Raw genomic sequence first — 24130 nt, 5'->3', positions numbered from 1 at the left:
GCGCGCGTGAGTGCACGCATGCGCGCGCATGCGCGTGACGGGCACGCTCGTCCCGGCGACGGTTTCCAGGCAGCCATGCGCCTGCGCTACGTGACGCTCCACCGCCCGCGGAGGGAGGTACTGCTCGCCAAGGCTCCGGCGCGCTTGCGCAGTAGCTGGACGCGGGCGTTTCTTTCCTCCCTTTTTATAGAGTTGGTTTGGGGGGGGGGGGGGGGGGAGCGTAGATTGGAGTTATAAAATGGCGGCTTGGGGCGCTTTCGGCGCTGTTCCTCCGGCGGTCTTTGGTTGAGCTCCCTGCTTTCCGTCACTGCCGAACACAGAGAGGCGAGGCCCCTGGAGGACATGGTGTTTGAGACCCAAGGCTTGCTGACCACCAAGTTCTTCGAGAATCTCGGCGCAGCGGAAGCGACCAGGCGCGCTCAGCCCAGCGAGCAGCGGCCGCTTCACACCCGAGGCCCGCGGCTACAACATCGCACCTGCTCGCGGTCGCTCACCCGGCTTCCGCCGCACCCACAGCCCAGCGAGTGCCGCGGCGGCCGCCCGGGAGGTGAGAGGCAGGCGGGCAGCGTGGCAGGAGAAGGGGCCGATCCCGGGGAGGGGCGCCGGGTCCCGGCACGCGATTGGGCCTGGAAGGGGGAGCCCGGCTGCGGGGCCCAGGCTTGGGGAGGAGGAACCCGGGGTCAGGCAGGGTACGGTATCTGGGCCTGAAAGGGGGACCCTGGGCTGGAGGAGCCGGGGTCAGGGTGCGGGACTCGAACCTGGAAGGGGGGACCCTGAGCTGAAGGAGGGAGGTGAGGAGCCCGGGCCGCGGGCTGTTGGGGGTCAGTGGGGAGGGTGGGGCGGGATGACCGCAGCGGCGCGTAGTCGGGTGCTGTTTGTGAAGCCGGGCGCTGGGCCGACCTGTCGTGGCTGCGGCGCCCAATTTGGGTAAGGCGCGCCCGGCTGCGGGGCCCCCGCGGAGGCAGAGGCAGGATTGGGCAGGGGCCATTCCGGCTTGGCGGTCTCGGTTTACTTCCTAGCGCTTCCTCTCGGTATTTCTTTCTCCTTGGCGGTCTCCACTGCTCCCTACACTAGTCCTTCGGCGTGGCTTCGCTTTCGTATTGCAACCCGGGGCTGTTGATCACCCCTTTCCTCTGTTCCGCGAAGAAGAAATTTTGAGACTTCGTTTTCCCCCGGCGTTCCAGTCTCCGGGGTCCGCCCCCTTGTTCTCCTCTTGTTTTCTGTCAAGTATGGTCACATCTATTTTCATCTTAGGGTAAACTGATGTTGACTGGGGTTCAACCCCGAGGACGAGGCAGCACCTGGTGGCAGAGACCACATAACTCTTAGCAGGCACAATTTCTCCAATCGTGAAAACTCAATTTCCTGTCAGTGTTTCATACCTAGGAATCATTTTAAAATCGGGTGCCCTTTTAACCACAAGCCCCACATTTTTTTCTTTTTTCTTTTTTTTAAATATTTTTAAGTAGTCTGGACACCCACCGTAGGGGCTCGAACTCACAAGCCCGAGATAGAGGGTCGCATGTTCCACCCACTCAGCTAGCCAGGCACCCCTAAATTCTTAATAATAGCCAGTGCTTAAGACTCTTTAGGTGCTGGGTCTTGTTCGGAGTAATTTACCGAGATTTTTTTTTCCTCCTCTTGTACACACACACACACACACACACACACACACACACAAAGAAAATTGTCTGGACCATCATGCTTTGAAATAAAATATGGATTTGCTAAATATATTTTAAAGCCTGGCTCATAATTGAATTCTCATCTCCCACCCTATACTTTTTACAATTTTGAGGAAAAATAGTATTTCATAGCCTTTGCTTCTAGCAAAACTTGTTTCTTTAATAATATTTATTAAGCCCTTCTTATATTCCAGGCACTGTTCTGAACTAAGTTTTTTCTTTATCTTCCTTAATTTTCACAACACTTTCCTCTTCTACAGATGAAGAAAGTGAGTCACGGCAACTAAATAACTTGCCAGAGGTCTAGCAAGAAAATGGCAAAACTGAGAGTTCTGTAGTATTTTCTAAAACAAGTAGCGCCCCGGATCACCGCTCAGCGACTGCTGGACTACCTGCTGTACAGGGCAGGTTTGGGGCACTTGGAGGGGGCAGTAAACAAAAGGGAGATCCCTGCCCCGTGGTTAGGTCACCAGTTGGATAAATACAGTAGACTGGGGAAGCAGCTACATTAGTTTTGGTTGCTTTACTTTGCTGGTTATCGCTTTACTTGTGGGCCTGAGTTAGATGTTACATTTTCACTGCACTGTTTGCACGTTCAGCTCCACCCTTTTTTGCCTTAATAATTTACTAATAGTTCCTAGCAAAAATGACTCTTTCAACTTCTCGGCTCTTCTGCCCCCTGGTGGAGGTGTTAGTTACTGACCAGGGAAAGATTTCCCCGGTGGGACCTCTGAACAGTTCAAGGTTACTAAGGAAATATATCAGAAAGTACCTTGTTTGCTTTTGTTTGAATGACCAAGATTAATGGCAAAACTTGACCAGGTATTTGAGGCGGAGACCTTAAAAAGGGGGATTTGCAGGTAATGGCTGAGTGTCCTATTTTATGTATTAGCATTTTGGACTTTAAAACCATTTATTTTACACTCAGGAAAAAAAGCCCGTACGTACTTGTAAAGTAAAAGTTCAGGTGTTATTAGGGTATTATTACAAGCTGAAAATCACCTATGTAGTTACTCTACAGGGGTCAGATTTTGAAGGACTTTGGAATGTCAACATTTGGATTTTATTTTATAGGTACTAAAGGGAAATGGGTAATGTGTGAAAGTGTATCTTAATGACCACAAAATTCAAGGAACCAACTATAGTGGTCTGTGGTGTTGAGACAAGTGAGAGTGGGCAGAGACCATCAGGTTCTCATCAGGTTCTAGACAGGTTTCAGGAACCCTGAAGGAACTGGGCACTTGCCCAGGGCAAGATGGGCAGCGGAGGAAATGGAGGGTTTTTGGTCCATTTAACTGGTGAGTTAGAGAACAGCCAGCACGGCACTTACAGTGGTGTCTCTATTGGTTGTTGTGCTAATTTTGTTGTTTATAGCAAAGAATATATATTAGGATCAGAAAACATTGCAAATTGTAAGGGATGGGTACCAGCACCCTCTCTGGCTAGGTGCTTGTATCCACAGTCAGTCCCCGTCTCCTCCTCCCTCTGACACGGTGGCTTTAGAGGAATTGAGTGATGGCTTATTCTTTTTTTGTTTTTTAAAGATTTTATTTATTTATTTGAGACAGAATGAGAGAGACAGAGAGCACATGAGAGGGGGGAGGGTCAGAGGGAGAAGCAGGCTCCCAGGGAGCCCGATGCGGGACTCGATCCAGGGACTCCAGGATCATGACCTGAGCCGAAGGCAGTAGCTTAACCAACTGAGCCACCCAGGCGCCCTGAGTGATGGCTTATTCTTGAAGGTCCTATATAAATTTTGAGTGTTAACACATCTATATTAATTACATTTTGAACTTTTAAATGATACTCTAGCTTAGCAGTATACAACTTGGGGTAATTAAGTGTTCAGTCTTGGGAAATTTATTTCTATCAACTGTAGCCTAAAGAAGAGTACTCGTGCTGGGAAAGTATTTCCAGGGCCTTATTAATGTTCTTATCTAAAGATGAACTTCTTTACTGGATCATCTTTAAGAGAATTTTAAGTATTTAAAATGTTTTGCCTGTAGCAAGACTGTAATTATAATTTGCATAGAATAAATTAAGCACTTGTTGATTACATATACACTACTTAAGATTTCAGATTTTAAAAAGTCAATGGTTTATTTTAATTTTTTTCAAGTGGAGCTGGTTTAGCGTTGTTCAGAAAGAGTGCCAGTGTTCTTAGAATACCTGCACTGCCTCCTTCCGTAACCCTTTATTGCATATGTAACACTGAGAGCCTAAGAACGCTGCTATGAAGTTCTCAGGAAGGCAGTTCCCACTGCTATCAGGAATGTTTGTGTTTTTTTTTAAATTCTTCATAAAAATTCTTTGCATTCTTTGTAAAAATTCTTTAAAAATTCTTTGTAAATTCTTGGGGCGCCTGGGTGGTAAGTTAATCCATCGGACTCTTGGTTTCATCTCGGGTCATGATCTCAGGGTCGTGGGATCAAGCCCCTCATTGGGCTTCATGCTTGCTTGTGATTCTCTCTTCCTCTTCCTCTGCCCCTCCTGCTTGTGCGCACGCTCTCTCTCAGATAAATAATCTTTAAAAAAAATTCTTTGTAAGTTCTTATATCTTGGTCTAGGAAAGCACTTTTCACTTCTTTTTACTTTTAACTTAGGTTTGAAAATATGGCCAAAAGAATTGCTGAGAAGGAATTGACAGATAGGAATTGGGATCAAGAAGACGAAGCAGAAGAGGTAAGATCTTTCCTCAAGAATGATTTCCTGCTGCTTCTAAATTTAAATTCAGGGCTCCTGGGTGGCTCAGTGGTTAAGTGTCTGCCTTCGGCTCAGGTCATCATCCCAGGGTCCTGGGATCGAGCCCCACATCGGGCTCCCTGCTCCGCGGGAAGCCTGCTTCTCCCTCTCCCGCTCCCCCTGCTTGTGTTCCCTCTCTCGCTGTGTCTCTCTCTGTCAAATAAATAAATAAAATCTTTAAAAAAAAATAAATTTAAATTTAAATTCATTTTGGGGTTCCTCGGGAAGATTTTGTAGTAAAATTAAAAGGTCTTTTAAAGAACAGCCTGAACAGAAAATAGTAACTTTTAAAACTAAAAATGTAAGTTCATTGGAATTAGAATTTAGATTGGCCTAGTTTCTTTCCTAACAAAATAAAAATGGGTCTTCCCTGAGGAAATATTTTAATTTTTCTCTTACAAAGAGTAGAACACAGCTGCGTTTTTAGTGCCTCATCAGCAGTTCGATGCTCCCTGGCCAGTTCACTAAGGAAATCCGTAACCAAGTTAGCCTTTCGAGTTAATAGAATGGTGCTAAGTTTAAAAAAAAAAAAAAAAAGGAAGAAATCTGCAAAAGTGTGTTTCCAAGCTTATTCTTAAACCATCTTCCTTCTTTCTGAATCTCTTGTAGTATGAACATTTTTTTTCTTTACAAATATATGTATTAATATGTTTAGGGAAACCAAAATCACAAGTATATTAATATTTTGACAGGGTTTTTAACATTTCTAACTGACTTGGTGCTTTTTAACCAACTCTTCGGTAACTAAGTTTTTTCCTGGTCTGATGCACAGTGTTACATTCTGTGCCTAGTATGATTTATGATGACTGTATAATGATTTGCTTTGACATTAACATATTTCAGGAATGAAAGGACTTCCATTTAGTGAAATTTTAATGAGTCTGAAAGGACCTTACATTGAATTCGAGACAGGTATCCAGATGATCCCTTCTCTTAAGTGTAGAGATCTCTTTTAAGTTTAACATTATCTGAAATAACTACAGAGACAGCTTCTTACAGAAAGTATTTTATGCCAGCCCTACAGGGTAAAAGAAGGGTTGAAATAAAGCCAGAGATCTTCACCAAATTCCTGATTGTGGGCATAGTACTTTTAGCTACTGGGAAGAGCAGTAGTTTTCCAATAGGGTCACTTAGAGGCCCAGCTGTGCCAGTGGTCTCTGGGATGATGGGCAAATGGGCAAGGTTTCTCAAAATCATATGCATATGTGATAAAAATAAACTCTGTTTTTGAAAACTGTAGTAGGAGGATCCTAGATTTGGGCATCTGGGTTTTAGAACTGGCTCTGTTACCAACTGTTAATGATCTTTAAGGTAACTTTTGGCTTTTGAAGAATAGATTTTGCTTCTTAAAACTGGGTTTTTTATCCTAAGTTTTATTCATATCTTTGAATATATTTGAAATTTGAATAACTGGTCCTCAATAGTTTTCTACAAAACTTCTTTTTTTTAACATTTTATTTATTTACTTTTAGAGTTGGGGGGGTGCAGAGGGAGAGAAACAATATCAAGCAGACTCCATGCTGAGCACAGAGCCCAACGCAGGGCTTGATCTCACGACCCTGAGCCGAAATCAAGAGTTGGAGGCTCAAATGACTGAGCCACCCAGGCACCCCTCTACCAAACTTTTGACGGTCTTAGTCTTGTCAGAACTTTCCTGTGTGTACTCCTCTGGACTGTGATTCAGAGCCTGCGTTTTTGTAGATCTGGAAGATTTCTGATTCACCTAAGTAGCTTTGGGATTCGTAAGATAGATAATAGACGTAAACTTTATTGTTATGTGCCCTCTCCATAATTTGTTACTAGTATTAACAGTACTTTAAAACCAGCAGATACTAAGATAAGTTTGGTCAGGCTTTTTTGTTTAGCATTTCTTCTCCTTTGGGGCCTCATCTTACTGCTGTTTAATTTGTACACCTGCAGGTGGGAACATTCTCAGTGGCCAGTGAGGAAGTCTTGAAGAATAGAGCCATAAAGAAAGCAAAGCGTAGAAATGTTGGATTTGAAGTGAGTGTTTTCTTACCACTTTTGGTATTAAACACTAATTTGATTTCTAATTGCAGAGCATTTCTACCCCTGGGAGCAGTCAGATCGATAAATGCTTTTTAAAATGTTTACTCTACTTGTGAAAATCCTTGAGGTGGACCATGGGAGTTAGAAAACAATAAGTATGAGATGTGCACCTTACCCAGTTGTAGAAATAAAGTGTAGATCTGGACAAATTTCAACCAAGCGGCAAGAAGAAGAGGAGTGGGTGGCCGGTGGAGTAAGGAAGGGAAATGCTCCCTGGCATTGAGGAGTGTGTGTTTGTGTGTGTGGGTGGGGGGGAGGTCCTTTAGCTGTAACAGAAGCATTTCACATGTAGATTTTCTTCCTAATACAGTACGTTATAATGTTTCCTTCCTGTGTTCACAAGGATTAAAAGATGAGTTGTAACTCTTGAATTGAAATCATGTGGTTCCATTCAACCATCACTCCACATTTAACAATGCTGCCCCAGTACGATCCTCAGCCCTCAAATACATTCCAGACACCTGCATGCTGACTTGGTGGCCTGGGCGTCTCTTGTCAGGCTGGAGAGTCTGGTTTGTACATCCTGGGTGGCAGCTGGAAGGACCCTACTCAGCTGCACCTTTTGTGGTGGCTCTGTTCAGTTTTGTTATTCCAAGTCTCCTCTGGTCTAATTTCATTCTTAAAGACTGGTGACGAGTTGGATGTAGGTATTGAGCCTAGTGAAGTTTGATGGCTCTCTCATGGAGAAGATAACAGCGGGGAAAGCACAACTTAATTAGGGAGGAAGTGATTGGTTTACTTGGGGGAGTGTATTTTAAGGGCCTGGGGTACATTCAAGTGAGGTTCTGTAGGAGACCACTACATATATGGGTGGTTACCTGGTACAGGAGGAGGGGTGGCAGCTGGGTGCAGCTCTGGGAGGCATGCAGGAGGTTGAAACCGGGGTGTAGCTGAGAGTGGCAGCTCATGATGTAGACTGAGAAGCCGAAGGAAGGAAGACCGGCTGGAAGAGGGATGGCCCCGCCTCAGAAGAATGAAACCGTGTAACCGTGTAGACCACAATCCAGACTTGGCCCAAGGGAAGGGGGGGTGGGAGAGCCCTCTGGCTGTTAAAGGAAATGAATATAGATAGTTGAAATCCACATATCATTTCAGCTATAACTTTTAGAACTTGTATAATAAATGTTACATTGTCTGCTTAAATGCTGAAATGTGGCTTTTCCCATATGCGGGTGACTGTTGACCCACATGGGTTGGAATTGCCTGCGTCCTTTTATATTCGGGGGGGGGGGGGGGGGGGGGAGGTCGGTACTCCTGACCCCATGTTGTTCAAGGGTCACCTGTCGTGGGTTTGTCCATTTACTCAACAGACCTGCTAAGCGCTGGAGATAATATTGGTGGGTAAAAACAGATAGGAGTAAGTAAAATATCCATGCTTTGTGGAACACACATCCTAATGATGGAAAAGACACACCGAGTGTGTAGTTTTTGTTTTTCTCTAAGTGCCACGGAAAAAAACGAGTGAGGGAGACTGGCGGGCCCAGGGACGTGTCAGTTCCGTGGGGCCCAAATGGGCAGCTCCTCATTCACTTCTACCCTTTTTCTGAGTGACTCCTATTCCTTTTTTTCTTTTTTAAACAGTGGTTCTTGAATTTTCATGATGATTCTAGAGCCAATTTGCTGTTAACAGTTTCTAAAATCACTATAAATGTCCTGTGGCTTTTAAATCTCATGCAGAATACCAGGCTCTGAGGAGCCACTTGGAGCTTTCCACTATGTCCGTGGAGTATTGTCATAGATGGTGGCTGTCGCTTTGGTGTATTTGGGATATTGAATCATCAGAAATCAAATGAGGGTGTCAGGGCCTAAGCTATTTTTATTACACGCATTAAAATTCATACAAGTTAAGAGTTTGCCTTTTTTTGCCGAATTTTGTTGCCATAATTGTATCCGTGGTCAGTAACCATCTGAAATTCCTGTGGATGTGATTGAAATGTTTGTGTTTTTTGAAAACTGCAATATTAGGCTAACCAACCCATTCAGAAAACAAAGTTTCTAGTTTAATATTTTTGTGAGATCATGATTATAATTAATTTGTGTGAAAACGTAAGGTTTGTGCACTCCCTTGGATGTTGGGAAGCATGTATTCCATGATGTGTTTCTGAGAATATTTCCTAGAGCCTCCCTTGGATCCAGGAAGCAGATCACGCCCATTGTGGTGTAACCACTGGTTTTGAATGGAAAAAAAAAAAGAGGTATCTTTAGCAGAGCAACGTAAACTGAGGAACGTTTCTCCAAGAGTTTCCAGGAGCAGAGAGCAGGTTTAGAAGCTCATAAGGAGTGCTGGATATTTCCAGAGCATCGCGGGTTGGAGATGTGAGGAAGCCAGCGACAGTGGGAAAGGTCTACTAGAAAGGCCTTGCTGATGGAAATAGCGAGAAAATTGAGAATAAAAATGTTGCCTCTGGATTTCTCAACCAAGGGAAGGTCTAAGATTTGAGAGTCAGCTGCTCACATTTCTAGAAGCTAAAAGCTACAGAAGTGCTTTAGGAAGTCATAGGAAAATGGGTAAGATACTTTCATCAGTCAGCCTGATTTGATGTTTCTACAGCTTCCTTAGGCTAATGGTCTTTGACTGAGTAGTACAAGAAAGAGGCCTCCTTTGGGATTTAGCCGTTTTAGAGTGTGTGTTTTTAGTTATAATTCTGAGGCTGTGTACACAAGTTTAGTGCATTAGTCTTTTTTGCCTTCTTTATCTTAAATATATTTTTAAAAACAAGTTGCACTGTAAATGGCTTTCTTCATGGCTGTATCAGGAAGGCAGCTTCGGACTGCAGAGCTGTCGCTGTGAATAAAGTCGGTCTCATGTCCCGTCTCTGCACCTGCTTCTCCTTTTCCTCCAGTGCTGGTCCCGTAAGCTTCTGGTGCTACTCAGCCAACGTGGTATTGTCACGCACTTGCTTACCTGGTTATGAAACAGAGTCCTCTAATGTGTGCTCTTTCTTTATGTTTCAGTCGGATAGTGGAGGGGCCTTTAAAGGTTTTAAAGGTTTGGTTGTACCTTCTGGAGGAGGAGGGTTTTCTGGATTTGGTAATGGTGCTGGAGGGAAGCCTTTGGAAGGACTGTCTAACGGAAGCGGCATAAGCAGCGCCCCTCCCTTCTCCAGCGCCAGGACAGCGGAGAGCAAGGCAGCCTTTGGTGAGTAGGTTCTCCTCCCCCTGCTCACATCTGTGTACAGATGATCTGAAAAATAACATTGCAAAGATGTTTTCCTTGTACTTGATCCTGGGTCCTGGGACTCCATGAGCAGAAACAGGGCAATACTGAAAGGGATGGAAGTTAGAGAGATGTTGGCTCTTTGCAGAGTAAGTGAGTAGAGCACAGGCTTTTGAGCCAAAATAGACCCAGGTTCTCAGCTCCGCCAGTCACTGGCTCTGCAACCCTGGTAAAGTTCCTTATTAGCCTCTGAGCCTCCAAATCTTCAACTGTGAAAGGAGAATGACCCTGAGAACTGACCTACGGGGTCAGAGGAGAAGAGGAAGCTCTTAGTGGACCCTCCGTAAAGACCTGCCTTCCCATGTGCTCATTCATTCTCTGTGTACGAGGGACTTTCCGTGTGGCCCACACCTACTAGGAACTTACGGTCCTCCACTCTAGATATATGTCACCCGGGGTGTGGTGACTGCCTGATCCTGTTTTGAGAGAATTGGTCAAGAACTGTTGGGATTAGCAGCAGAGAATGGAATCATGGGCTCCAGTCTTTGGTTTTCGGGAAGTGATCCTGGCTGGTTGGATTGTACTTAGCTGTTCTGAATGTACACTGTTTTGTTTTAATGAGGCAGAATGTGTAATGTGATTAAGCCAGCACTTTCTGTTAAGATTTTAACTGCATTAATATATGTTCATCCCTACAACCTTGGGGATTAAGTTTTATACTAACTATTGGGACAGTTCTGGGGGAAGCGGGCCTCCTTTTCAAAGAAAAGATTATTTTTAATGCAAGCACATCATAGACCGTGTTCTTGTATAAAGTTTGATTTTTGTGATCACCGGTTCCTAAATATTAGATGTGCACATACTTCTTGAACTGTCACAAAAATACAGGATACAATAAAAGCAGAAAGTATGAAGACAGCATAAAAATCCAGGTGATATTATCAAATCAGCTTCTCAGTAAACTCTTCAAACTTTTAATTCCCTATAGGATCTGTTGCTGCAAATGGTCCTACCTCCTTGGTCGATAAAAAGATCTTAACTCCCAAAACTAATGGTGACAGTCAGCAGCCCTCCTCCTCCGGCCTTACCTCTAGCGCGGCCTGCCCCCGGGACGTCTATCACAAGCAGCTGGCTGCCTTAAACTGTTCCGTCCGGGATTGGATCGCGAAGCACGTGAACACGAACCCCCTGTGCGACCTGACGCCCATCTTTAAGGACTACGAGAAATACCTCACTGGTATCGAACAGCAGCTCGGGGGTAGCGGCAGCAGGCGCTCTGAAAGTGAAGCCAAGAAAATGCCGCTTGTGACCCAGTCTCCTTCCCCGTTCGGGGCAGCAGAACTGCAGCGAGACTCGACATTGGCGTTTGCGGGCAACAAGGTGGAGGACACTGCTGAGAAGCCACCGGACCCGCCCGGAGGAGCCGCGGGGGCCTCGTTTAACTTCGGCAAGAAGATCGACAGTTCTGTCTTGGGCTCTTTAAACTCCGGTCCCCTGACTGCATTTTCGTTTTCTTCTGGAAACTCCAGTTTATTTGGCAAAGAGCTTACCCAGAATAAACCGGTGTCTTCACCATTTTCCACGAAAATGTTGGAGGTACAGGCTGAAGGCGGCAGTAGCGAATACAAAGGTAATAATAAAGTTTATCCTCCTAAGTCTGTCTTGGATCTGAGTTTCGGGTTTAGCGGCACGAATGTAGATTTGTGAATCAGGTGGATCTATATTCACGCTGTGACTCATGTCGTTTCCCGGATATGATCTTGGACACAGTTGATCAGCTGCTTTTGAGTCTGTTGTTTCCCTCTTTGTAAAGTGGAGTAAGACCTATTTTGCAGGGCTACTGTAAGGATTGAGAATATAAAAATAAAAAGAATATAACCATATCAGACACAGTGACTTTGAAAAGTATTAAACGCACATAAAAAAATTCAGTAAATTAACAGTGCTTGAGAATTGTGTCTTACTGAAAGAATTGCTCATCAGTGTCCGTGGCATGTCTTGTATTTGGGAGATTTAATCATAGGTGAAGTCTCATGGCAAAATAGTACTCTACTGTGAATAAAGAAGGTAGACTTTGCATAGCCCCAGGAACAAATTGGCGGGGGTTTCCCTCAATGTGTCTAGACTGCAGCCACCTTTCCAGAAGCATCCACCTTGGGTGGCGTCAGTGCCCCAAACCAGGCCTGAGTCACAGGCCCTTCACTACCTGTTCTTAGCTCTTTGAAAAGAGGGGTTAATGGCCTAGTCTGTCCTCATCCCATTGTGGTTGTGAACACATTGTGTGAAGACACTTATTTGTGAGCAGTTAAAAAGTACGTCTCGAAGGAGGTGTTCACTTCTCAGTACTTGAGAACGAAAGAAACCGGCTCTTTTCTCCTGGGAGGGTAACTTCCATTCCTTCGAGTCCATCCTCAGGCAAGGGCCCTCCAGAGCAAAGCATAGGCTAAAGATCTCCCTTTTTATTTCTCTGCCCTAAATGCGACCGATGGAGAGTGGTCCTGCTCCTAGAGCGGTCCCAGGAACGGCGAGGCTGCCTGTGGGAGGGACATGAGTGAAGCTCGGTCCCCGCACGATGCCAGATGCCCAGCAGCAGAGCCCCTTCTGCTTGTCTGGTGGCCGCTGCACCTCTCCCTGCGAGAGAGAGCCCGTGAGCTTGTTTGAGTCTTGCTGCCTGGACCTGCCCTGGAGAGCCTCGCTCACGGCTGCCTTCTTGGGAATTTAAATGTGGTCACTTTGACTTGTTGGGGCACCAGAATTGTTTTTCTGAGAGTTGCTGTTTAATTTAGTGTGTGTCCTGAGACCATCTTTCTCCGGAGGATCATTGTTTGCATCATCGTGTCCTAGATCTCCCCTGGGGCTGGGGCTGGGGCTGGGAGGGCACCTGGTGCCTGAGCCTCCAGACACGGGGCCTCGCAGAAGCAGCTTGCTCACGCTTCGGGGTGGTTTCTCTGACAGCCTGCCCTGTAACCAGCTTTATTGTCCTCCTCTTCTTTGGCCATCGCGGAGACTGATTATTCCTCAGCATGACACACACAGTGTCACAGGAGATCTGGGGATGAAGGTGTTTAGAAGCCTGTCTGAGATTTTCCTTTTCCAGTGGGTGATCTTGAGTCTGTGTGGGTGTTTATTTTTCTGTTAAAATTGGTGCACCGAATCATAAGCATCGACAATTTTTCATTCTAGGGCTTTCTACAAATTAACATTTAGAAGAGAGAAGCATGTTCCCATTAAAAATTATCCTAATTTTTCACAAAATGATTAAAATCCAGTGAATCTTCCCCAGTTAGATGTGTGCTTTCGATTTCTGCGTCAGCTTACAGGGAATTTTTAGGTTGAGGTGTTAGGGGATGGATAACTTCTTTTGTGACATTTTTAAGCTCTTGATTTGAATTTTACTGAGTTAGTGTTGTTTTTATAAAAGGCGGAGATGAAGAAGAGAATGACGAGCCGCCCAAAGTAGTAGTTACTGAAGTAAAAGAAGAAGATGCTTTTTACTCCAAAAAGTAAGTAAGAGTCCCGGGAACCCATGTGGTGAGCATGTCTTCAGAGATGTGGAAGGTGGCCTCTGGGGCGACCTCAGCCCCACAGGATTTGCTGAGCATCCCCTCCTGGGGTCAGGCTGGGCCTGCTCTTCGGATGGGAACAAGGGAGAATTCTTGACCTGTTCATTTGAAAACAGGTTCTAGAAATTTCCTGCTGGGCATTTCCTACTCTTTTCTAGTATTTTCTTTCTTCTGAAGTGCTTTAGAGACAGGCTTTTCTTTGACCGTCCCACCCCCATCTCCCTCCTCTCCCCCTGCTCCTCCCCCCTGCACAAAGAAAGTCACCTCCTCACTGACTTCACCTTTGTTTTTACTTCTGCTCTTCATCGGGAGGTGTCATCCCCTCCTGGAGACCTGGTTGGCCCTTGTGGGTTTTCTCAGCCAAAACGTTCTGCATAGTAACCAGCCCTTTATTTCCTCCCCAGTGATGAGAACAGTTTTGTTTTGTGGTTCACTTTTGTTTTTATATGAGAGCTGTTGCTTTCAGAAGAAAGCCAAGGAGAAATTTTGAATTATCTCATCCCAATGAAATGAAATTAGTACTTTTTAACAAACATGTTTACAGAAAAGTCAGTTGTACCATTTTAGAACTTTCCCTAGGTGTTTCACACGGAGTCAGTGTTTGTAACAATCACCATATCCTGTGGAATTCCCAAGTGTTGTTATTTCTGAGAACTTTTAAGAACCCAACAATGCGGGCACCTGGGTGGCTCAGTCATTAAGCTTCTGCCTTCGGCTCAGGTCATGATCCCAGGGTCCTGGGATCGAGCCCTGCATCGGGCTCCCTGCTCCGCGGGAAGCCTGCTTCTCCCTCTCCCCCCCCCTTCTTGTGTCCCCTCTCTTCCTCTCTCTTTCAAATAAATAAACAAAATATTTTTGTTAAAAAAAGAATCCAACAATGCCTTTTGCTTGTTTTTAAATTTAATTACGCAGATGACCTATAAAGGATTTTTCCCTAATCGGAATAAATTGAAGGAGCAGGAAGTGGTTTTGATTTATGTCTTCATGACCTAAGGAGATTATGACAGAGCAGGCTGGGAAGACGCTTGACTACATTATTGTCAGTTAGGTCTTGCTTAAGAGTGTTTTCCGGGGCGCCTGGGTGGCTCAGTTGGTTGAGCGTCTGCCTTCAGCTCAGGTCATGGTCCCAGGGTCCTGGGATCGAGCCCCACAGTGGGCTCCCGGCTCGGTGGGGAGTCTCCTGCTCCCTCTCTCACCCTGCTTGTGCTCGCTTGATCTCTCTCAAATGGATTAAAAAAAAAAAAGTGATTTCCAAAATTTCAGCATTTTGGTAGATCAAAAATTGAAGGAGTCCTGAAGAAAATTAAAAAATAAATAGGAAGAAGGGCAAGAGAGATGGGGGCCAGAGGGTCCTGTATTTGTTCCTGTCCCGAAAGGACCAGATCAGCCTCTTGAACTCAGGGCCAAAGGAGCACATCAGAGGTGTGGAGTGTTTACTGTGGTTTTGACTGAACTGAGAATAGGTAGCTTCAGAAAGTGTTTTTTTTTCAAGTTGCACATGACCCACTATTTTAATAATTGGGAAAAATAGGGAAGGGTTCTAGAATATCTAACCAGATTTTCTTATTTGGGTTTGTACCCAGACCTAGTTTGAATCAAAGGTTCATCCTTGTCTTTCCACACAAGTGTGAACAGCGGTTGTTAGAAAACTTGTCTCTTGGGGCGCCTGGGTGGCTCAGTCGTTAAGCATCTGCCTTTGGCTCAGGTCATGATCCCAGGGTCCTGGGATCGAGCCCCACATCGGGCTCCCTGCTCTGCGGGAAGCCTGCTTCTCCCTCTCCCACTCTCCCTGCTTGTGTTCCCTCTCTCGCTGTGTCTCTCTCTGTCAAATAAATAAATAAAATCTTAAAAAAAAAAAAAAAAGAAAACTTGTCTCTTGAGTATCTGAAGGCCTTGCTTCTTTTTCTCTATAGGTGTAAACTGTTTTACAAGAAAGACAATGAATTTAAAGAGAAAGGTGTGGGTACTTTGCATTTAAAACCTACAGCCAATCAGAAGACACAGCTGTTAGTGCGGGCAGACACCAATTTAGGTGGGTATCTTGTTTTTCAGGTGGCACAAGATCATGCTGACCACATAGTGCATAAAAGCCCTTCACCTTGCTGGTTCCAGTCATTGAGATTTTCAAGTAGAGCCATGTGTTTTGGGGGGACAGAATGGCAGCCAATCAGATCAAATGCATCCTGTATTTCCTGATTATTTATAGGCTGAGTTGAGTACCAGCATAACAGAGTGCAAGAAAATGTAGATGTGTTAAAAGAAATAACCAAGATGGTTTTCGTTTCACTTTGTGTTAGAAATGTGACTAAGAAGCTATAGGTAAATTGGATGGCTTAATAAACACAGAAGGGCGATTAACCATTTAAAGGAATCTGCTTTATGTAGGAAATAACCATAAACACCGTACCGGCTCCCCTTTGCCCCAGCCCCACCCTTAGAACAACCCACCGGAAGGAGGCGGCCGGTGCCTGGAGGAGCCCGGGCGGGGGGCCAGGGCTGGTCTATGAGGAAGTGGTGGGTACCACTAGGCCCTGCCGGGCTGGGTTGCAGAACCTTCGGCTTTTTCTTCCCTGTGGGCTTGACTCGTGGGTGACGCCATCACCGTCCTAGCGCTCTTACCCGGTGAGCCACAGAGAGGTGTCTTTGCTAACCGCCCTGCCTTGTTGGAATGACCTGGTGAAGGCTCCAGGTCGTGCTGACGCATTCTTCGTCTGGTGTGAGCACGGACACCTCTCAGAAGGCCTGGCCGCTGCGACGGGGCCTCGCGGCCCTCTCTGAGGGACACCATGCTGGCGTCTGCGTGAGGGGATCCGGGCCCTTTTCCCCGACCTTCCCGAAGCTCCCAGTTTTAGATCCGTTCGCTACAGGAGAGCTTGTATTTCACATTTAGCACGTGAAAGCTGCAGTCTCGTGGACCTCTAGTGTGGTCTGTGTGGTTTTGATGTCCTCTTTCCTTTGTTGAAATGCAGGCAACATACTGCTGAATGTCCTGATTCCACCCAACATGCCGTGTAGCCGAACGGGGAAGAACAACGTCCTGATCGTCTGTGTTCCAAATCCACCTGTTGATGAGAAGAATGCCACCATCCCAGTCACCATGTTAATCCGGGTAAAAACAGGCGAGGACGCGGATGAGTTGCACAAAATTTTACTGGAGAAAAAGGATGCCTGAACACACTTGGACTAAGGGATTGCTGCCAAGTTGCTGCTCCCCGCCACCCCTTAGGCTTAGTCAGTTTTTCTTCTTACTTTGACATTCTAAGAATTTAGAGATAACTTAAAACTTTGTGAGGAAGATTAATATGGCCAATAAAACCTTTAAACGTTAAGTGTCAAGAACCTGTATTCTCCCTTCTTAAGAACTGTCTGATGTGTAAAATACATTTGAATGAAATTTTTTGGGAAGATTTTTAATGTTCATTTATTAAACTGACCACAAGTGGTTTCTTAATAGGCTGAAATCAGGGTATCGATTAGACTTCCCAAAGGCTGTTCCGATCCACGGGTTTTGGGGTCTGCTGCCACCGCTGGGGAGGCTTCCCGGCAGCCCCCGCGTCCAGGAGGAAGCTCGCCTGTAGCCTTCTCTGGTGGGCTTGACTGATTTGGAAGAACAGCACTCTTTCCAAATGAATCATGCTACTACGCCGTGATGGAGGTATTTTTCCTGTGCTTTCTCATATTGTTATTCTAAAGCTGAACCTCCAGTACCAAATGTTCCCGCCCAGCATGAGAGGCTTTAGCTTTTTATTTGCGGACATTGGCCTTTTAACCCTGTGGGCTTCTTTACCTGATTGAGGAACTGCTTTTTCATTTTAAAAGGAAACCAGTAGCTTGTTCTTTGGTTTTGTAGTTTCACTCTTGAGGTGCTGTTACTTCTCTCTTCCTCTGCAGACAAAGAGAATAGAGGAGGATTGCCTGGAATGCGGTCTAAAAGCACAAATTGGGTAGCTTAGAGTTTATAGACCACGGACACCAAACCCCTGTAGAAACGAAAGTTAAGTCAAAGTTAGAGCATAGTACAAAAGAAGGAATACGTCTTCGCTGTTTGTGCCATGATGAACCCTATGGATCTAAGAGCTACTTACTACTTTAGTCCTAGGAGCTCTTACTACACATGAGCCATGTGATTAGCCAGGAAACATGCAATAAGGTAATGGAATTGAAATTGTGTGTGTAAATGTTGCCTTTAACTTTAGACAGAAGTATATTCTACATTTGATACCTGAAGTGTCCACTTTTTTACAAGTAAGCTACTCAGTATGTCCATTTGGAAGGGAGCCACGGTTACGCAGGAGCAGAGCTGCGTCACTTCTTCACAGCAGTCAGGTAACGGATCCTAGTGTTCTTGGAAGATTCTGGGCACATGAATTAGATACAGATTTTAATGTTTAAATGTCCACTTTCATTCCTCGTTAATCATTTAATGCTGGTACCATATGATCTTGTTTCAAGGCTCAGGGTCCGTGCCTGAGGGCTCACACTTGTATGTTCTGATCTTCAGTATGTAATGTCTTCTGACTTAGAAAATTGTAGAAAATAATTGCAGATAGTACAGTTACTTTTTTTAAAACAAGCTATAATTTTTAGAGATTTATAAAGGGGGCAGGGAAACCATTTTATGATCCAACAGGTTAACTCCAATGCCTGAGGTATGGAAGTTGGCCAACGATGTACCGTGAGATTCTTGCACTTTGTGAGAGAATCTGGCCCAGTGTGTGACTCTGAGTAAATGCACAGAGGTGTGCGTACACTTGTGGGCTGAGGTCAGGCTCTCACGGTGGGAAAGCTAGGGAGGGAGTGGCAGTTACTTTTGCATTTTCTTTTTAGAATCAAGAATACTCTGGAGTGTTTGTTACAGGTGATTTCTAGTATGTGGTGGTCGATCCTATTACAGTGGCCGTGGCCCAGCCGGCCTTGAGTGAGGTTTATCCAGCTGCTAGGAGGATGAGGAAGTGCAGGGCACAGACTTCTGTCCCGGGTGGCCCACCCGTGGTCCCCAGGAGCCGCGAGGCCACTCGGGCACTTTCAGGGGGCGCCACACTGGTGGCAGCCTCTGCGTGGCCAGTGGGACGTTTGCCACATGTGGCCGAACAGCATCAGGATTGGGTCACCTTTCACCCCCCCCCGCCCTGGGAAAAGAGTTCATAATCTTTTTGCATTAGTGGGTATATGTGGCTTTCTCTTTTCCTGACATTCCCAGCAAATTGTTGCTGCTAAGACTCACTGTTAAAGTGACAATTACAGGGACAGGTGTGATGCGTGTGCCGGAACTCCCAACGCGGTATTTCCTTCATGTCGCTTCCCCTTTAGGAACTTGCTGGTCTCTACTTTAATTACGTATTCATACAAAAGAGCCTGAGTGTGTGTGGATTTTCCTGTAAAACCTAAATATTTGTATGTTACTTGGGGGAAGAGGCCCCTTTGGCCCCCAGAGGGCCAGCCTTCTCTCCCCTGCTGTATTAGTAGCTAAATTCTGCCCTATAGGTTTAGTTAGATTTATTTTTAACAAAAATATTAGAAATTAGGCTTTTAAATGTTTAACGTAGACTGAAATTTTTGTATTTAGTTGGAGGATCTATGACGTATATCATCTGTGTGGCCTGAAGGGAGTTGTTTTTAACCTTTAATCCGTTTAATCAGTTGTGTTGCATCTTGACAAATACTGAGTGTCCCAGTGGCCTTTTTTAAACTGGTGTGTGTCCTTCTTTTGAGAGTTCCCCAGTAAGCAAAAAAATGAGCGTTGTGCTGTCTTTGTTTTTAGAATTACAGGCTGGAAATGTGTGTCCAGTTTTTAAAGCAGTTTAGATTGTGTTTTCCAGGGAAGAACAAGTCTGACCATTTATGCATTGATTTTCTTGGAAAGGATTATAGTTTTATAATTTCAGTTCTAAATCATATTTTTGATATGCTGCATGCCAAAAAGAATCTACCTGTTCTGGGGGAGAAGAAAAAAAAAAAAAAACCCATCTTACTGTCCAAGTGCAGAACAAGTTATCACTGAGAAAGCCTTTTTGGTTTCATTTTAAAAGTTAAACACGTCTTTTGAGCAACTGTCAGTTCTTCTTTGATTTCTGAAGTCAGAATGCAAGCACGGTGTATTTTGAAGGCTTTGCAGACCCAATGGCTCACTCCCAAACCCCTGGGTATTGGTTCTCATTCTGGAAGTGAGAATCTGGTTGAAACTGGCGTGTCCCACGGTGCCGGCAGGGGACCGCGAGGAGCCGTCCAGTCCCGCTCTGAGCACCGGGACTTCTTGGCCAGAGGCAGTCATGGTTAGGACTCCGGACTCTGCTTGATGCAGACGCGATCAATCGTAACAGTTGTTAAGACTTCTTAGCAATCAGATAAGTTGTTTGCTTTCTATTTTGCATAGGAAATTGTTTTCTAAGACAAATACTTGAATTGTCAGACAATGTAATCTCAGTTTGTATTAGTTTTTGAGGAAGTGTAATCCATGAAATGTGAATAAATGGAAAGTAAACAAAATCAGTGTTTGACACTTTTATGTTCCTCGGTGATGTTCCTGGTGTCGATACAAGTCATGTGGGCCGGGGGGAGAAGGACTGTGCAGAAACCCCCAGGCAGCGGAGGATCTGCTTCCTCTCGGCCCCTGCGCGTGTGCGTGTGGCCTCCTCCGAGCCATTCGAGAGTCTGTCGTGTGGGATTTACGTCTTTACAAATCAGAATTGGAATGGTAGATGTGTCACGGGCCACCATGGGGAGCACTGCACCACACTCTGCATCTGGTGCTCATTTGGCCCTCAGGGCAAACCTCCCAAAGGGGCTCCATGGTGCGTTTTCCAAAGCATGGCCCTGGGCCAGGTTAGTGTGTTTCTTACAAATACATATGTGGGTTTGGGATCTGTGTCCAGGTCTGTCTCAGTCAAAAATCTGAACCCTCCTAAGGACGTTTTAAAACTATAAAGATCAAGATGATCAAGAAAAAATACATTGTTATTCTAGAGCTTTAAATTTTCAGTGATCCAGAAAATCACTATTACAGCATGAACAGATTAAACTGTAATAGGATTATGATACGATTTTGGAGTCAAGTGCTGAGTAACTTCAGAGGTGTGTCCCCGCAAGGTACTGTGAAGACGGACTTACTCATCGAAGTAGTATTCCGGAACCAGTAACATCCAGTGGGAACTAAGTGACACAAGAGGGTGTTTGTCCCGAAAACGCACCAGCCCTGTCGTAAGTACTCGGCGATGGGCCGCTGACAGATGGGTTCTCCAAGCATGGAGCTGGCAACCACAGTGGCCACACCTTGGAACTTGTTAGAAATGCAGACTGGGGCGGGGGGTGGGAATAGCGTGGTTTTGGTTTTGTTTTTATTGAGAAATTCACACACTCTTAAAGTGAAAGCTTCAATCGTTGTTAGTATAGTCCCAGAACTGGGCAACCATCACGACTGATTCCAGAACACGTTCATCACTGGCCATGTGGGTTTCAACAGAGGGTTCTGACACACGCTCAAGTCTGAGAACCGCCCCACCCCCCACAGGCCACCTCGGTGCTTTGTGGTGATGCCCTGGGGGCACATTCCAGGAGGGGAACGGCAGGGACTCTTGCCGGGGACCATGTCAGCCTCTGTACACAGGGGTCTCACCTCAACCTGCCCCCAGGAAGGGGGGTACGGCCGCGAAAACCCAGGCCCAGGTCCCACGCGCCCGGGGAGCCGCAGACCCACGTGGGCTGTCACCAGCGCCCCGTTCGACAGTGTGTGTACGTGCCCATTAAAGGACTAAACTTGACCGGCTTCTGGAATGGTCTAAAATCTTCAGAACAAAATTGTTTATTCAAAACATAATCATGAAAAGTCACTAAAAACCATGGTTCTCTCAAACTGAGCAATCTAATTGTTTTATTAAAGTCAGATTCCAAGATGAAAGACCCTTAATCCACACATAGGGAAAGCAATACCTTGTTAAACCTGTTGGCTTATGTAAAGGGCAAGTCATGAGGGACGGGATGAAGCTGCGAGCAAAAGAAAGGACCTCTTTTGTTTTTTTTTATCATCCCCCAAAACAAACATTTCCCCTTCTCACATAAGTTTTCCAGCTGTTCTTCCTGCCCTCTTAACAATCAAGCCCAAAGCACAGCAGGCTTATCCATTCAACAGGTATATACACAATGAACTAGGATAGCATACGGATTAATTTAGTTTACATTTCCCCCTCCTCCCGACAGGAAACTCCCAAAGGTTTTCTCTTCCAGTCAACATGATTTTCTAAAGCTAGGGCATGACTGTAGTTCCTAAAAGTTCATCTAGGACAGAACAGAAGGACCGAAATAGCAGCATTAGCCTTCAGGAGTAGGCAGCTCATAGGAGGGGGTTCTTGCACAGCTTTCTCCACATTAGCTGTTAGGTATTTTTCAGGCGACTGTTTTAAAGGGGCCTCCTTCAACGGGAAGGGGGTTTGACCTGGGTGGCAACAAAGACACTGTCTTCATTTTACCTACCAGATGGCCTGCTTGATAACCACTCACGCAATCTGCCCTTGGTGATGTTGCTTCAGGAAATTCTGGTTCGGCTGTTTCCAATGCAACGGATGGAGAGAGATGTCCTCGATGTGACAGTTCGCACTGTATTTCTAGCTTTGCCTATGTGTTCCTCTCAGACCCTCCCTTCTATGTGTTCACTTCCTGTCCTGTAACTTCCCGCCGTGGTGGAGGCCTGACGCGTGCCCATCACCTGAGACACAACTTTAGAGTTCGTTTGCTCTCGGGACGAGTGAGCCCACCGCCGAGCCTCCATCAGCCCCTGGGAGGTGGAGTCAGCTCGAGAAACGTGCAAGCGCGCTAGACATCAACTGGATTAACTAGAGTCTCAAGGCAACAGACAACCAGGGCCCAGAAACCATCTTCCCGCAGACCAGGCAGCCTGTCAGGAGCCTGCTCTGTTTACACTTGACCTCGGGACTCCTGACTCTGATCCTGGGCATTTTCCCATTGCCACAAGGCCTTTTTTAGAGGTACTCCAGAAAAAGCTTGGGACATCTGACAGTGTGACGGGAGGGCTCATACTACTTTATGGGGACTGGGAGCTAAACCCGAAACGCGTCTCTTGTGATTGGATTTTGCAAATGTTGCTTCGGACCAAAACGTGGCTGCGGGCGCCCCGACCCCATGGCTGATTCAGCATGGCCTGAGCCAGGGCCCGGGGTGCTTTCTGTCCATCTCCAGCATTTCTAGAAAAGAACTCATGTGAAAGCTCCAAAAACGGTCGAAGAAGAAATCTTTGGGGGCAAATTAAGTTTCAATCACTTAAGTTTATGCATTGCTGTAACATCTGTATTTGCTCTGAAATACCCATTAAAGAAAAAAAACTAAGTACAGATTCATCAGAGGAAAGCACTGAGGAAAAATAAATTTAATATCCAACATGCAAATCAACTTTCAACAGAAATGCAAAAAGCACAGCTCACAGCCAACCAAATGCTGCTCAGAAATGATTTCTGTACGTGGAAGACAGTGAACCCAGAAGCGGCTCATGTTTATGGAAATACCACTGACCGTGAGACAGATCCTAACATGTTCGATTATGCCACCATGGTGTTTTTGCCAAAATATATTTTGTAGAAATCGTTTTAGTTAAGCCTCAAAGTCGTGAAAAATCGCAACAGGTTTTCTTTGCAGGTTTTGATTCTCACGTGGAGAGTTTGCTCGGGAACCGCGAGCAAATGTACACCTACGTGCTCGCTATGTACACCTAACCCGCCCGGGCTTGCAAGATGCTGGGGGGGGGAGGGGGGCTGGAGCGCCACTGTGACCTCTGGTGTCCGGTGCTCAAGGCCCCGGTGCTGCCAAGATCAAGGTGCCTGCTTGCCTTGGGGATGGTAGAAAACTGTAAACACAAACTCTCTCCGCTGCGGGGGACCCACCGCCGGCCGGGCCACTCGGGGTCCGGGTGACTTGGCTTCTGCGGGTGGGCGTCCAAGGAGTTCTCCAGACCATTCGAGACAGAGGCTCAGAGAAAGGGCCGGAGGATTCCTTGTCCCACCAAGGACTGTGTCCGTGCCACGACAGCCGGTGGAAAGGAACAGAGGAGAGGAGAGCAGCCCCGCGTGCGCCCCCCACCCGCCTCCCAGGGCTCAGCCCCCCGAGGGCCGGGGGACACCGTGGCCACGGGAGCCTGGAGGGCAACGCCTCCCGCAGGAGGCCGGCATGGGCCTGCTGCTCTCCCGGAACCCGTGTCCGGTCAGGGTGCTGATGTGTTTTAAGAGAAATCTGCTTTCTGAGACAAAGACGAGAAGAAGCCCGAACAGGGAGAATCAGCGTCACACCCACGGACGCCTGGTGTTTGAGGCTGGATAGAAAACCATGTTCCAGCTCAGTCGTGTGCCACGGTGGGACCGCTCGAGGCTCATGAAACCGTCGGCAGCTCCCTAACGCCTGACATCTTTAGAGGGTCGTGGCCAGCGATTTCGGGCCTCCCTGTTGGGACGGCATCAGAAGCGTCCTTCGAGTCAAGTCACTAGAATTTGCCAGCTGCACAGGGCCTGCCTTCGGGAATGTCTTTTAATGGGAAAAAAAGAGTTTTTACCACACTTTCCAAGTCTACGGACTAGACGGTGATTAAAACAGCAACACCAGCTCCTGGTTTGCTTCTAGCCAGACTCTTTAAAAGAGCAATCCCACCGGGCAGGTGCCTCTGTGTCGTTAACTAGCACTGCTCCGTGGGGAGCAGAAACCTGACCGGATCATCTGGGCACAGTCCCTGAAAAGTCCAAATGTGAGTGGGAACGGGACTCGTCAGAACGCCCAGCCATCTCCAAGCTCACTGGGCTGGGGAAGATTTTGTTCTCTGTGGACTACTTCCCTGTCACTTGAGAATATTCTCCTGAGCTCCTGAGCCTCGGCTGTCTCTCCAAGCAACTGGAAGTTCCTGGAAGACCTCAGCGTGCGAG

At 46.2% G+C, this 24130-nt stretch overlaps 1 protein-coding gene across 2 annotated transcripts; it reads left to right on the top strand.

Moving 5' to 3' along the window:
- Positions 1–212: 212 nt before the first annotated feature.
- On the top strand, positions 213–16785 carry NUP50 (nucleoporin 50). 2 transcript variants are annotated; one of them, XM_021687800.1, is made up of 8 exons: positions 213–547; positions 4289–4367; positions 6348–6431; positions 9453–9636; positions 10643–11284; positions 13076–13157; positions 15131–15249; positions 16187–16785. In XM_021687800.1, the coding sequence occupies exons 2-8, from the start codon at positions 4299–4301 to the stop codon at positions 16387–16389; spliced, it is 1383 nt and encodes a 460-aa protein (XP_021543475.1). In that variant the 5' UTR covers positions 213–547; positions 4289–4298; the 3' UTR covers positions 16390–16785. The 2 variants fall into 2 exon arrangements, with proteins under 2 accessions (XP_021543475.1, XP_021543476.1); XM_021687801.1 differs by lacking the exon at positions 6348–6431.
- Positions 16786–24130: the final 7345 nt, after the last annotated feature.

Source organism: Neomonachus schauinslandi, chromosome 5, assembly GCF_002201575.2.
Source record: "Neomonachus schauinslandi chromosome 5, ASM220157v2, whole genome shotgun sequence".
NCBI lineage: Eukaryota > Metazoa > Chordata > Mammalia > Carnivora > Phocidae > Neomonachus > Neomonachus schauinslandi.
The sequence above is the reverse complement of the archived record's forward strand: the minus strand, read 5'-3'. Positions and strand labels throughout refer to the sequence as shown.